This window comes from Salvelinus sp. IW2-2015, linkage group LG18 (assembly GCF_002910315.2).
Source record: "Salvelinus sp. IW2-2015 linkage group LG18, ASM291031v2, whole genome shotgun sequence".
Lineage (NCBI taxonomy): Eukaryota > Metazoa > Chordata > Actinopteri > Salmoniformes > Salmonidae > Salvelinus > Salvelinus sp. IW2-2015.
In genome coordinates, this window is record NC_036858.1 from 26872662 (window position 1) to 26888140 (window position 15479).

Here is a 15479-nt window from a genome sequence, read left to right on the forward strand (position 1 = left end):
TAATAATGTAAACAGCATGTAATTCTCAGTGTTGCCAAAAACATGATTCTGTTAGTTTATTTTACAATCGTCAAATCATGCTTACTTGATAGTATTGCCTCTACTAATGTGTAACAAACGCAAAAACAAAACTTGAATTGAGTACCAAAATGAGTCAGATGGATCAAGTTGGACTTGTCTGTCTCTATCCTTCTTTCTAGCTGTGGTGAGTAGTAGTTGGCCACTACTTCCTTGTTTTTTTGAATAGCAGGCTTGGATTACTCTGGCCTTCTGCCCTCCCAGTTTGATTACCCTGGCCTGTTGGCCTCCATGCAGCAGTTTGGAGGGCCAGAGCAGGAAGACACTAGCACTAATTCTGTATGATGGATCTGACTGCCATCATGAGAGCATATGGGAGATGAAGGCCACTTCCTCCAGAAGATGAGGAGCTATTCATGCTCTCCAAAAATACACATGAACCTGTCAGGCTGTCACGTTATGGACTAAAACAAGAGGATAGACACAATGCTTGATCTATCACTCTAATGTAGGTCTGCTGACTCCACTAACATTTTTTTAATATCAATTATCATTTTGGCATCTCACAAATGACTTTGACTGGAGTCTGGAGGCTTTCAGTCATTTCAAATGCCTCTCAAACGCCATAGAATAAGTTGACGAAAACATTTCAATGCATGTGGTAAATCTAAGCTAGTTGAGTTTTGATTCCAAAGGACAATGCATTCTTTAAGACGAGTGATGTTTTGGATGTATAAACATAATAGAATGTATAGAAAACATAGTAGGGTTAAAGATCCAATGCAACTTTTTTAAATCTCAATATCAAAACACAGGAAAAATCATGTTTTTGACTGTACTTTCCCTTTAAATCCTAACTTGAGATTTGCATTGCAATAAGTGAATATGAATATTATTACTAACATCCATTGCATATTGTGGGCCTTTGCAGCAAATGGTCTTGATAAGCTTTGTCATACAGCACCTCCTGTAAACAGAAAACAAGGAGCATTTAGAAAGTCTTCTGTAAAATTCATAAAATACAGTACCTGTACAGATAGGGAGCAATGACACATATGGGCGAGCAATGAATGTCAGCAACACAATCAAAAAGGTAAGTGTCTGCCTGTGCAGATGGGAAGCGGAGAATGGACCTCCCTTGTAAATTTGGAAGATATAAAAAAATAAAAAAACTTATATTTTTAAATCATCCTAAAAAAAACTATGAACGACGAATACATAAAGTTTAAAAGACCCAAAGCCTTTCCGACTGATCTGAACAGAGAAACCAGACAACAACCTCCTAGGTTACATCACAGCCCTGTCTGGATGTCCATGTCAGGAATGTTATATACCTCTCTATCAAACCAGGATCTGACTAGAGCTGACGACCACTTCCAGGCCAGCTCAAATTATTTTCTCCCTATCGTCTGTTTCTAGGCTCCCCAGTGGCGTTCTGTCACCCAACCAGTGTCACGGGGGGTCCCTCGAGGGAGAAACACAGCCCTAATATGAAACACTAGACCCATCCATCACAGAGCAGTCAATCTAGGTAATCTGAGCCTTAAGGTATCCAAAAATGAACATTCTCTTAGGCTACTTTGTAACAGAACAAGGAAACAAAGATGGATTGAATGGAGTGGACTGTCATCAATGATACAGAATGCTTTTAGGGATTACTATACCTATGTGCAGTAGACTAATATGTGTCAGCGGCAGGGCACGGACAGAAGAGTGATATTGCTTTCTTGGATAGGTTTCAAAACCTTAAAATCATGTCATCTGTGAAATCATTTGAATCACCTACAGATACTTTTGTATCAGCAACAAAAATCTGCAATTACTACACTGGTTTATTATGACTACTGTCTCCTTTAGTAAGAAACAGTGAAGGTTTAAACCACTGCGTTAACACCTTAATGTGCTATTGTCATCAGGCTGCTGATTATCCCGCACACCTGTCACCATCGTGTCGGGCACCTGCGCCTCATGACACTCACCTGGACTCCATCACCTCCTTGATCATCGTCCCTATATCTGTCACTCCCTTTGGTTCTTTCCTCAGGTGTTATTGCCTCTGTTTTCATGTCGGTGCTTTGTTTGTCTTTCGTGTTTATTTGATTTATTAAAAAACTCACTCCCTGAACTTGCTTCCCGACTCTCAGCGCACTCGTTACGGCTATATTTAAAGATAATAGCCATATAATATAAAAGGTCAACTACAATAAATTGGCCAAACAAGTGTCAATGACCTATGGAATTTGAAAACAGCTATGTTATTAGAGGCCTCAAAGCAGAGGGGACAGGAAACACGGTGCTCCCTGTCTGTCGTAGAGTTGAAAAACAATGAGAGGCCATTTAATCTTTGGTTGAATGGACACTATGACATCCACTCTGAACAAAGAATACGCACTAGATCACTTCTGAAAAAGTCTAACCTCTCTGTCGGTCACTCATTAAAAACCCATATTACTCTCAAAACATGGGGGGTAAATGTGGGTATGGTGCGATGGCCCTAGTTCCTTATCCTGATATGAAAGGAAATTGTGTCTTTGCTAAAGTAATTTAAACCCTTTACATATGTACAGTAGAGTCATCTTTATTGTCAGCTAAATAGCTTACAGAGTCTGGATACATTTATACTCAAAAATGGAATTGGACATGGAAATTAGATCCTAAAATGACTTTGTCATGTATATTAGTTTAATTAATATTGAATAATTGTCACTATATCACAAACCACTCTGGAAGCATTGTGGCTTACATTAACCTGGCAGGTGACTTGTGGTCTGAGGTACTGTATGTGCAACACAAGTCTCCTAGCAACCAATTCCATGAGCAGCATCACTTAAGAAGAGCTCCTCCTTAAATTGCATTTTTTTTGTAATTTTTTAATTATATTTGAACAGTTGAGTCATGTTAGTGCATTGCTGTGTTCTGCACATCTAGAGCAAATGGAAGAAACTTTTCTTTTGTGGAAACAGTTTGGAGAGACGTTGAGAGATTGATCGACTTGGTTCTTGCAAGGCTCGTCTACTGAATCATCAGGCAACACAAGGAAGGAATGGGGGACTGTAAACCCAACAAGGACAACAATAAGAATTAGGACATAGATAAACAAACACAAAACCAACAGAGGGAGAAAGAGGAAGGATCGCTGAACGATAGTTCAGGCCTTGATAGTGAAACAAGCTTTCAGACAAACAAACACAAAAGAAAAAGAGCACTTGGAAAGGAGGAAGGAACATTCTGAACATTGAGAGAGTGTCTTAATTTGTGTGTAATGTGTTGTTTTATAGAATTTGAAAACAGCTATGAAATTAGAGGCCTCAAAGCAGAGGGGTCAGGAAACACGGTGCTCCCTGTCTGTCGTAGAGTTGAAAAACAAACAATGAGAGGCCATTTAATCTTTGGTTAAATAGACACTATGACATCCACTCTGAACAAAGAATACACATTAGATCACTTCTGAAAAAGTCAAACCTCTCTGTCGGTCACTCATTAAAAACCCATATTACTCTCAATACACGGGGGGTAAATGTGGGTATGGTGCGTTGGCCCTAGTTCCTTATCCTCAAGATAGAAATTTGATATGAAAGGAAATCGTGTGTTGGCTGAAGTAATTAAAACCCTTTACATATGTACTGTACAGTAGAGTTGTAACGATTTCCGTCTGGTGAAGGAGAAGAGGACCAAAATGCAGCATGGTAAGTGTTCGTCATAATTTAATTGAAAACTGAACACTACACAAAATAACAATGAGGAGAAAACGAAACAGTTCTGCAAGATGAACAGACACTAAACAGAAAATAAACACCCACAACCAAAATGGGGAAAACAGGCTACCTAAGTATGATTCTCAATCAGAGACAATGATCGACAGCTGACTCTGATTGAGAACCATACCAGGCCAAACACAGAAATACAATAACATAGAAAAAAGAACATAGACTACCCACCCCAACTCACGCCCTGACCAACCTAACACAAAGACATAAAAAAAGAACTAAGGTCAGAACGTGACAAGAGTCATCTTCATTATCAGCTAAATAGCTTAGAGTCGGAATACATTTAAACTCAAAAACAGCATTGGACATGAAAATTAGATCCTAAAATGACTAAGTCATGTGTATTAGTTTAATTAATACTTAATACTTCACAAACCACTCTGGAAGCATTGTTGCTTACATTAACCTGGCAGGTGACTTGTGGTCTGAGGTACTGTATGTGCAACACAAGTCTCCTAGCAACCAATTCCATGAGCTCCTCCTTAAATGTCAATGTTTTGTTAAATTATTTTAGTATATGTGAACAGTTTATTTTAGTGTATTGTTGTGTTCTGCACATCTAGAGGAATCGGAAGATACTTTCCTTTTGTGGAAACAGTTTGGAGAGACGTTGAGAGATTGATCGACTTGGTTCTTGCAAGGCTCGTCTACTGAATCATCAGGCAACACAAGGAAGGATTGGGATTGGGGGACTGTAAACCCAACAAGGACAACAAGAAGAATTAGGACATAGATAACCAACAGAGGGAGAAAGAAGGATTTCTGGGGTATTTCTGGAAGATAGTTCAGGCCTTGATAGTGAAACAAGCATTCAGACAAACAAACAAACAAGCAAGCAAAAGAGCACTTGGAAAGGAGGTGGGAACATTCTGAACATTGAGAGAGTATCTTATGTGTAATGTGTTGTTTAATTGAAAAACACATTTAATATATTTATTTTGTATTATTCCTAAAAATGTGCATTTATCTATAGGCGCATTATTTAAATAAGTGCTTTCATCAGTAGGCACATGCACATCATTCTATAGCAGAGTGCAGTGTTTAAATAGGTCCCCATGGAGATGGAGATGGATGTATTATCTAAGCATTTTTTTCAGAGACTTTGCCATCACATATCCTGAAAATGTTACAAGTGAGTCAGGAAAAAAGAAATTCAAAAAGAAATTGCTAATAGAATCCCCAGAGACTCTGAGGGCAGACTTCATCCTAAAACAGCTCTCCACAAGACCAACAACTTAAAATGTCAGAAAACAGATCAATGAGGCAACTGTACATTGATAGCACCTCCAAAATGTAACATGAATACTTATAATAACGGCACTGTGATGGTTCAAGGTTCGGGGGCCAGTCTGGATAAATGTTTCCACTACTTTGACCAAATAAAACCTATTGTTGCTGAACTTAAAACCTCTCCATTGTCCACTACCTACAACATCCTCCACTCCCTCCGTGCCCCAGTATGTAGTCCCCAATGTCCCACTCCCTCCCTTGCCTGCAGCAGACACAGTCCTGGGCATGTGTCTCTCACATGTGACACCTGCAGTACCACAGCATCTTATAGCCACCAGCCAGATGGAGGACCTGCAGATGGAGCTACATGAGCTAAGGCAGGAATTTCTCCGTCACCCCCATCCACTCTACAAAGAGTCCCCCCAAAAAACAGGACCAAGCCAACAGCTGAATCAGAACACACCAACCAACCCAACCAACGCGCCAACCCAACCTCCTCCATCCCCATCTCACGGCCCGTAATTCCTCCCATCACTCCACAGAACGGACGAGAAACCAGACATTATATCAATGACGGACTGCAATGGATTAGAATAAACGTTTCTCTAATTAAAAGGTGGCAAAGTTATGGTGCCCCACAACAGAGAGTGCTATGGAGCTCTTGACTGTAGCCCAGCTTGTGTCCCTCAGCCATATCATAATTCACACGGGGACCAATGACCTGCATGCCCTACAGGAGAGGGTGGCCACATCACTAAGGGGACTGATAGAGAGGGCCTCCACCATCATTCCTCTTGCTAAGATTGTAATATCTACCCTTCTCCAGAGATTTCCACCCTGCCACCATCCAGAGGGTAAATGCCAGCCTCTCTCGGGACTGTGTGCTATGGCCCAACGTATACCTGGCCTTTCTGCTTGCATTGTATTCATATTTTGATGTGTATTTTCTGTAATTTATGTAATTCAGGGCTCATGTAAAAGAGACGTTGGTCTCAGTATGACTTCCTGATTAAAAAAAGGTTAATTAAATAAATACAAGTAAAATACAGTACTAATAACATTAGAGAGTGGACTTGCATGTTCACTGTAATATTCATGGATTTTATAGATTTTATAGCCCAGGACAGTGTCTATAATACTCTAATATGCTCATTAACTCCAAACTAATTTCCCACTGAGCAAACCATTTCTGTACACAGCATTCATAGAAATAAATGTATATTATGTTTTTGCTTCCTCCGGACCATTTTTGATTTATTGACATTTGTCGAATGCAACTGTTCATGTCAAATTGTTTTGTGTTCTACTTGTAGCCCTGGTTGTCCTGAAATAAAATAGTAAAACACTTGATTGTGAGGCTAAATATAAGGGCTGGACATGCAGATAAATGAAAGTCAGATAAATGAAAATACTATTTTTGCTGGGGTCTCGAGACTGATAGGGTTAAAGTTAACTTTTAAATTGCAAAGGCTAACTCTAACCTGCTCCTGTGCATTTAGCTTCTGCCCATTACTTAAAGCTGTGAGAGCCCTATGGGGCCTGACTATAATCACCAGACAGTGAAGCTAATGGAAGCTCATAATACTGTGGGGGGTGCTGTCACACTGGCCATATATCTGCCAGATAATGGCTACTTGGCCTTAAAAGTCTGATCTACAACATAATCTGAAATATTGTTAAGTAGAGTGTACATTATGGAGAGACGCTTTCAAAATCCCATTACGGCTTAATCCCTCCACGCTCCCTAATGTATAACCCATAATCCCTTTCCTGTGCAGAGTACCATCCAAAACAAACAGAAAAGCTTTTCTTTTATCCGCTTCAAGAAAGACTGTCTTATCTAATCGATACACATCTTGTCCCGTGAGAGGAGAGAGAATTACTTCTCAATAGGAGTGTACAACACGGCTCCTCTTTGCTGACTCAATTAGGAACTGTGAGGATCAAAGTCTCAGGCTTAGCCTTACTCCTAGAAGGATTCACAAGTACTTCAGTACTGTCTACTTTCACTTTTGTTGGCATTTGCCATTATAAAGAGTAATCATCCACTGTGCTAAATGATTGTGATGTCACAAAAAGTACATAAAACGTACATAAAAGTCCATATCTTAAATCATCTTGTCCAGTTGATTGGACATTGTCAGTAAAATGATTTATCTATAGTTATATAAGTATCCAAAGTTTTTTTTAAAGGATGCTGTTCTAAATATTTTGTTTTCAAAATGACAGGAAATTGTTTTTGTTTACACACGCAAATTAGTGTTACTTGGACTGACATGCACAGTATGGTAGCAGGTGACATTGATGGGAGACTACGCCTGTACCAACAACAATGCACGCAATAGTGGGAAGACACAAAGGCAACGAGCGACCAGCTCATCATTACGTTTTTTTCAGTGATCATCAAAAAGCATGCATTTGATTGTCCTTTACATCTGTCACACATTCCCTCGACATTGCTGCAGTACACATTAGTATGAATTTCCCTTAGTGGTAAATGGTCCTTTCCACACCATTCCTCACAGGAATCAATGTAGCTCGTGGGGGACACCTAGTGTCCATAAGCCAGTAGTGCAGCCTTCAGCTGTATCCTATGTGTCTCCAGTTTCACCCCCCCCCCCCCCCCCAAAAAAAAGATGTGCATTACAAGCTCCTATTGATCGACTGGGGGATGACATACTAGCTATCACTTGGAGTGTTTTTTTTAAGGGGAAAGGAAATCGATAGTGGCTCACTCTGGTTAGGGACCTCAGCATTGATCTATAGGAAGTCCAAGACTAGACCTCAACTGAAGAGGAGAAGATAAACCTGCCTTGTCCTGTGAAACCAGATCCCTTGGAGCACGTTTAAGGGTGACCCCCAAATGTCAATGCTCTACCCTGATGTCCTGTAACGCTCTGATTGTTTATAAATACAACCACTGCCGTAACATGCCTTCTGAGGTTTCCACCGGTATCTTTGCAGGCTTAATGGCTCTTTCCATCATTATTGGAGTGTCAGCTCCTATTAACCCCAAAAAGGGCCTCTGATCAATACGTGGCGAGGTGGTTTCAGCAGAAGCATCAGTCAGGCTCAGAAAGCAGGTCAGGATTACACTCCCACCCCAGTAAATAATCTCATGGATTGCATATGCAATCATCAGAATGCCAAAGCAGTATATTCTGCTCTGTGTCAAGATGTGGGAAGGTTACAGACCTGCAGCCAATCCTTTGAGAGAAGACTTTAATTATCAAAAACACAAGGAACTAGAATGTGTAGTGATTTACTTACAAATCATGATGTTATCTGGAATGTTCAGTGTACTAATTCAAGTCTATGTATATCATGCTTTAAGTCATGCATGTTGCTCATTGATGGCACAATGCCTACGGCAGTTGATATGTTTTGTTTGTGTAGATGTTATGCCAGTCTTATGTTTAATTATGTGCTCAATATCTGTGAATACATTACCTGCAGAGAGTTGTGTCTCCCCCCATTGGTTGTAACAGCAAAGCTGTGACAAACACTGACCAATGGCTGGTACAGACCCTGCATGGAAGAGAAAACAGGTGAAGTAGATTCTAAAAACGCACTGGTTTGTGATGTTTGGGCATGATGTCACCGTTAAACACTGTATGTATGACGTTCTTTGTTTTATACAAATATGCAAGCATGTGCACTCAGAAACAGATTTACTGAGCATTGTTACACCGGTGAACGAAGCTAAAATATGAAACTGTCTTTTTGCATTTTTATCTAACAACATTGTTTACCTCTCTGTAAATCTCTAGTTGACATTTTTACCCTTTTCAACCTTGTAGAGTTTATAGACAGACACTGTACCTTGTAACAGGAATCAGAGATGTCGAGGACATCAACTTTGGTTGGTAGAAGGTTATGGAGCGTAAGCCATGCCTGGTCCATTTTCAATGCAGACAGTCCTAAAAACAATGGATTCATAAAAATGTAAATACAGTCATTTACAATTCCATTAAAAAGCTTTATCTGAATCATAAAGATAAAGCAGGTTTAAAACACTGTAAATAGCACGCCTATATAATGAAGGTGATCATGCAGTAAATTAAGTGAAATGAGTCATAACTGACAACAAATTACAGTTTTCAAATTCTCTTTCCTCATTTTAAACTATATTCAATGTAAAATCTATTCATTTCATTGTACTTCAAGATATGGCAAAGCTGTGACAAATTTAAAAAGTTGGTTAAAAAGTGGTACAGTAAATACAGAAAAGTACACTGACACGTCGTTTTATGCTGCCTTGAAAAAAAATGATCTAATATGTAAAAACCTCATTTTGGTACCAGTTGATAGAGTGAAGCCACGCTACTGTATATACAGTCACGTGGGTTGAATTTGCCGTTCTACTATGCATACGCAGTCTTATACATTCTCTGTTGGACATCAGAATAAGACCACCTCTAGCGCCCTTACCCCTGAATGAGAACACTCACCTGAATACGACTTTGCATTATGCTTTCATTCGTTTAGCTTGGTTGTAAAGAAGGAGCAAAAATGTGTGTCTGTGTTAGAATTCTTCTGGGCTCCATTTCCTACTACAAAACAATTCCACTGCCACTCATCTTTATGACAGCCAGATACAAATAGTGTTTAAAGGGCAGTATGCATGCGTGTAGAGTAGTTCCTCTCGTTTGGCTTGGAGTGTCTTTGGGTTCGGATTGAGAAGATAAGACAACATAAACAGTCACATCAGGAGTTATATGTGTGCTTATAATGTATTATGAAGGGGTTATTCACAGTACATGTTACCTAAAGGTTTTACCCACACATTTGAAACCCATGCAATATGAACATGAATGTGTGCATGGATATTTTGGTATTGCGATTCTATTGGTGTGCCATCCCAGGGTCTGTCTTACACCAAAGGATATACAGATGAGAGGGAGCCACATTCTAAGGTGATATCATTTGGGGGAAAGAAGAGAGCTCAAACAACCCCCATTACTCATCTACCTCAAGTTCTAGCCACTCAGTGTATGCACATTAACACATCCTTTGCAGTGCAAATCAAACCAAACCACTGAAGCAGCACACTCATTCAGCCATTTAACATTATCACTTGTCACATCCTCTCCCCCTCGGTTCATTTCATTAACTAGTTAATTTCCCTGAGCGCTCCCTGTGAGGGCTGAGTTCACAGGGGTCATCTCACAGTAGGGCAACTCATTAAACTTTGACCTGCATTGGACCATGACAGTGGAACAAAGGTAACCGTCGACTCGCTCGGGCATATGGGTCTTCATTTAGATGAGTCTACGTCTCATCACAGTAACCCATTGAACATTATTATCCAACACTCATGTGAATGACATCAATCAGTGATTTTCGTTTACAGCGAGTGCTGTTGTATACGAGAACATAATGTGTGATCATCCTTTCACAAAGAAAACATAATCCGACATGGATGCCCTTTTCAATTTTCCCTCATAAAGACTGGTTAGAGAAATGGTGTTGCAACGGCAGAGGATTTATTATGATTGCCATGCTGAAGACAAGCTGGGCAGTATAACCAGAAGAGGGCATTTCTCTTCAGGCTTCTGCATGGACAGCTAAAACAGGACCCCCGCTTGCATTCCAGCTGCTAACTGCAATAGCAGATTGACTCACTGCAAGTGAAGCAGCAGAAGCCGAGCCCTCTGTCTCTCTGAGAACAGACAAAAACCATGGTGAGTGAATTGCTTCAATATTATCAGAGGGCGCTGCTTATAGCCAAGTGCCAACTGTATTCTGGCTGACACACTGTATTGTTATGTTGCTGTGTTGTCTTCAATAGATACTGAAGATTAAGCAATAAGATTATTTTTACTGTTGATTGATAATTTGATCGTGCCAAATAGAATATTTGACGAACAGAATACTAACTCAATATTATAACATGAGATGGCACCTAAAGTGTATACGTTGTTTTGCAATAAAACATATTATTGTCCTGACAGGAACAGTCTCTATGCAGCCAATCATTGAATGAGATGAGGTTGAAGCCTCAGGTTATTGTATGCCTATGCTCAATGTGCTGTCCCCAAAATCTGTCAGCGTTTCTCAGATAGAACAGATTAGCCTGTTGCTAAGATACCTGTTGACTTCGTTCCACTTTATCAGCAGTATCGACTACTTCATTGTGACATGTTTGCTTTGTGTCCATGTTGGCTCAACACCGTTACGTTCATTTGGGGGCATTGACAAATCCTCTAAAAATATCCCCCTTCATTCATTCAGTTGCATGCCTTTTAATCTATAACACAAATTAGTTGAAGATGAGTGATTTGCTTATTATTGCACTCCATAGTCTGTGCCTTTTCCGCTCACAACTGCAGCTGACATAAGCCTCCTTTTTGATTTACCTGTCAGAATTAACTGAGTTTAAAGCTCATGTGATACCACGTCATGTGTAAAGCGCTGTGGAATTCCCATAGACTTAGACATTGCATCATTATATCTGTCCCATTATGGTGTCTGAGAGCACGGGCAGCGCCTTTGATGAAATCTCCATTTTGAAGTAGCCCATTTTCTTCTTCTACTACTTCCTATGAGTTGGCAAACAAACTGAAAGCGTGCACACTGCCAGCTAGAGTGTGTTGTTTGAACAGGTATAAAGACAAGGTTGGCGATTTACTGCCATCTGCAGTTATGGAATGTTTCATCACAAGTATAATTAATTGGCTGATCCCTCCTGGTGACCTGGATGGAATTGTGTGATCCTTCCTTATCCCATAGGAAGTCCCACCCAGTTGACTACTTCAAAACGTTGAAAGTCCTCGACCCATGCTAAAATGGGCTTTTGGGCACATGAGTCCTCTATCTATCTCTATGGGAATTCTATTGAAGCGATATGGAGAAAGCAATGAAGCCTCCCCCGTTTTGAAAACCAGGGTGTTTGCCGTTAGCGTGAAAGGTTCAGAATGTTGCAGAGATAAATTGTATTAATAAAGCTGACACGATTCCCAATTCTACATAACAGGTAATTGTACATGTCTTGTTCTACAAAACACATTTCTATCTGAACGTTCTGTAACATTGCACCCTTATGAACAGGCCTTGGGAATGCTATGCAACACTCTATTGATTCCAGATGGGCTTCTTTGTAACCAATCACAGTTTGCATTTGTGCAACTGCCCCCTTTACATTGGAATCCGGTGAATGTTTGCTTTGCTCTTCCAGGCCAGTAAAATCCAGGGTTTGAGTGAGGAGGAGAGGGACCACTTACTCCCCCTGCTACGGAACGCCCAATGGGTGGAGGTTGTGGGAAGGGACGCCATCTACAAAGAGTTCATCTTCAAAGACTTTAACCAGGTCAGAAAGGCTTGGACAATATACTCAAACTAGGGCTCAGGGCCCATATTCATAAAGTGTCTGTTTTTTATCTAAGATCAGGTCCTCTCTGTCCATGCTATCTTATTCATTACGTTCTAAAAGTCTAAACTGATCCTAGATCAGCACTCCTACTCTGAGATACTTTTTGAATACAGGCACAGATTATTTTCTGACAATGTGACATCACCAACAAAATAAGAAACGTGCTAATAAATGGCTGTAGGCAATACAATGCATATTACTTGACTGTGACAATAAGGACTTGGAAGTATAATCTGCTACTTTATCACAGGCCTTTGGCTTCATGTCCAGGGTGGCACTACAAGCTGAGAAGATGGACCATCACCCCGAGTGGTTTAATGTGTACAACAAGGTATTTCAATAAGCCCCTGCCCAAGGCCCACTGCCTGGGGTAAAATATAGACAAACCTGTTAGCATCACTAGTTGTAAAAGGTATGTTGTGACTTGACATTTTTTTTATTTAAATGTCCCTCTGTATGTCTCATTCTAACCCATTCCTGTCATTCTGGTTTCCACTTACCATGTCTTTCCTGCTGTCTCTCATCCTTATCCTCACTCCATCTTCTCATTTCCCCCAGGTCCAAATCACACTCAGCACACATGACTGTGGGGGCCTCTCTCAGAGAGACATCACTTTGGCTACCTTCGTTGACCAAGCATCGGTCCTCTAAACAACTCGTGGCCTGCTGCCATTTCAGTTGATCATTTCAATGGTTGAACCCAGAGCAGAGCCTGCCTATTAATCGGTCTCCATACATTCATTCAGATGACTAACCTTTAACAGGAACAGGAAATTATCAAACAGGAAATTACATCACAGAATCCCAATTAATATTTAATGTTTACAGGTCACTTTTAATTCCCAAACATTTTGCTGGTGTGGTGTTTGTTGCTAGACTGATGAAGCCAAATATACCTTTAAAAAATTGCTTTGGTGGAAAGTGGATTTATTAGCAACCAGTGATTAGCCAGTAAAAATACCATAGATACTGTATATCAAACATTCCTCTGTCCCCAACTGAGCGGAATCAGGTAATGTAAAATCAAGTGTCTAATGTACATATTACTCTAGCTTGGACTCTAAACTTTTGAAATCTGGGGAAAATCAGTTTGTTCATTCCAACATATTTGCTATATAAAACATTGACTTTGTTGTCGGTCTGTCTAGTCTGTGTCTGAAATGGTTTTCCTTTGTGTAATGTTTTGTAAATGTTTTGACAAATAGTTGTTTGAATAACCAGTAAGTGTCTGTTTATTCATTTGTCCAAAGTGTAGCCTACAGACAAATGGGGTCAGCCTCAAAATATTTCACCCCTCCTAGAAATCATATTATAAACAAGGTTATCACATTGAATGAATTTCTCTAAAAACAACAAATGGAAGAGGTTTATTGAAAATGTTATGGTGCTCAGCTTCCTGCGTACTGAAAGTATTTTGGAATCAATTGTTGTGCTGAAAGGAGTGTAACCATGGCCAACAAATGCTTTCCAAAGGGGGTTTCTCTGGAATAATGAAGGGTAGCAAGAAACTACACAATAGTACAAATAGCTACAAATTCATGCTACTATATTTTTTGATTTTCAAAAACATTTAATGATATTAAAATTAACATTTACATGTACAGTATAAATTAACTTGAACTTACTGAACTTGATGTTGCGAAGCCAAATCCCTAAGGCTGATCGATACATATAAATAGAATCTACATTTTGAGATTCTATACATTGGCATTACCCAACAGCCCTCATTAATCTGGCCTCTGAAGGCATACAGGTGAATGTGATTTATTGCTGTGAAGATTATGCCCTTAGACAATAACATAAGGCATGATCTTTACCCTACCTCGTTGAGGGCAAGGTGCTTTAAGATTTACACTGTACATCTGTAAATTTTACAGATTCTTACTGTACAATTTAGACTATGGCGGGGTAAGCACTAAGCAGCAATTTCTCAGGTACTAACACAATTTACATTCATGTTTCTATTGCATTTGAATATAATCCTGGCTATAATGTCAACATATTAGTGGTTATTTCCCCATTGATGGCTTCACCTAAAAAAAATAGAAACTACCCATTGTCAGATCTTTGACAATTTTGTTCAGTGGTAATGTATGGGTTCCACTAACTACTATATTTACTGTATATTTTCAGGTAATCCAGCGTGTGTCCTCAACTCGTCTGAGGGCCACCCTGTCTATTGGTTTTCATAGTTGCTATATAATCAAGCATTGATTTTGAGCTAGAAAACCATTCAAAGAACAAACTAGACACCGCAGCCTTCGAGGACCAGGATTGACCCACAAATGAGTATTTATCCAAAAACACAACCGTTGCAGATAAAAGTCACAGTGATTAATAAGAATAAAAACACAGTGGTCACACAGACAATGCTTAAGAATTATACAACAGGACTGGGATAAAAGTCAATGGTATGATTTAAAAGCCACCGCATCATCATAACATTGTCAGATTATTTCCCTTATGACTCCAGAAGGTAAAACATATACGACATAACTCACAAAACTGGATGAAAACGTGGTTTAAGTAAAAGTATTCTTTTTTTAAACTGGACGTTTCGGTACAATTTTATAAATACGACAGATCATTTGTTCGTTCGGCATGGTGTGATCTTTTTGTGTCTGTAAAATGTATAATGAGAATTCGCGGTGGAAACGCCTTTACGCGCCAAATAGATATATCATAACCATCATATCGAAGTAACTTGGAGTCACTCGATGATAGTGTGTGGTCCTCACACTACGACTTGAAAAACCATGCCGTTTATTAAATTAGATTAAATAAATGGTGATGAACATCACAGCGTGGTGAAAGTGCACGGTGATCATAATGCTCCTTTCCATTAAATATCGATGGTCATAGTCTGGTAACATGATAATCGATGCTTGACAAATAAAACATTCATATGCATAATATCGTCATGTAGACTAACCTACCCGCACTTTATCTGTGAGCTGTTGGCCATAGCGGAAGTGCCAAAACCAGAGCCGGCACATTTGCTAATTAACGCAACAGTTTGTGACAAAACTATCAGTAGAGCTGAAAATTGCGATGGAAACACACTGAACTTTAGTTTTTTTTCTTTCCGGTAC

General features: G+C 39.6%; 1 protein-coding gene across 1 annotated transcript; it reads left to right on the plus strand.

Annotated features, from left to right (window-relative positions):
- Positions 1–10592: 10592 nt before the first annotated feature.
- Positions 10593–13534, plus strand: LOC111977877 (pterin-4-alpha-carbinolamine dehydratase). Its single transcript, XM_024007635.2, has 4 exons — positions 10593–10699; positions 12193–12324; positions 12638–12718; positions 12946–13534. Exons 1-4 carry the CDS (start codon positions 10697–10699, stop codon positions 13036–13038), a joined length of 309 nt encoding a protein of 102 aa, XP_023863403.1. The 5' UTR covers positions 10593–10696; the 3' UTR covers positions 13039–13534.
- Positions 13535–15479: the final 1945 nt, after the last annotated feature.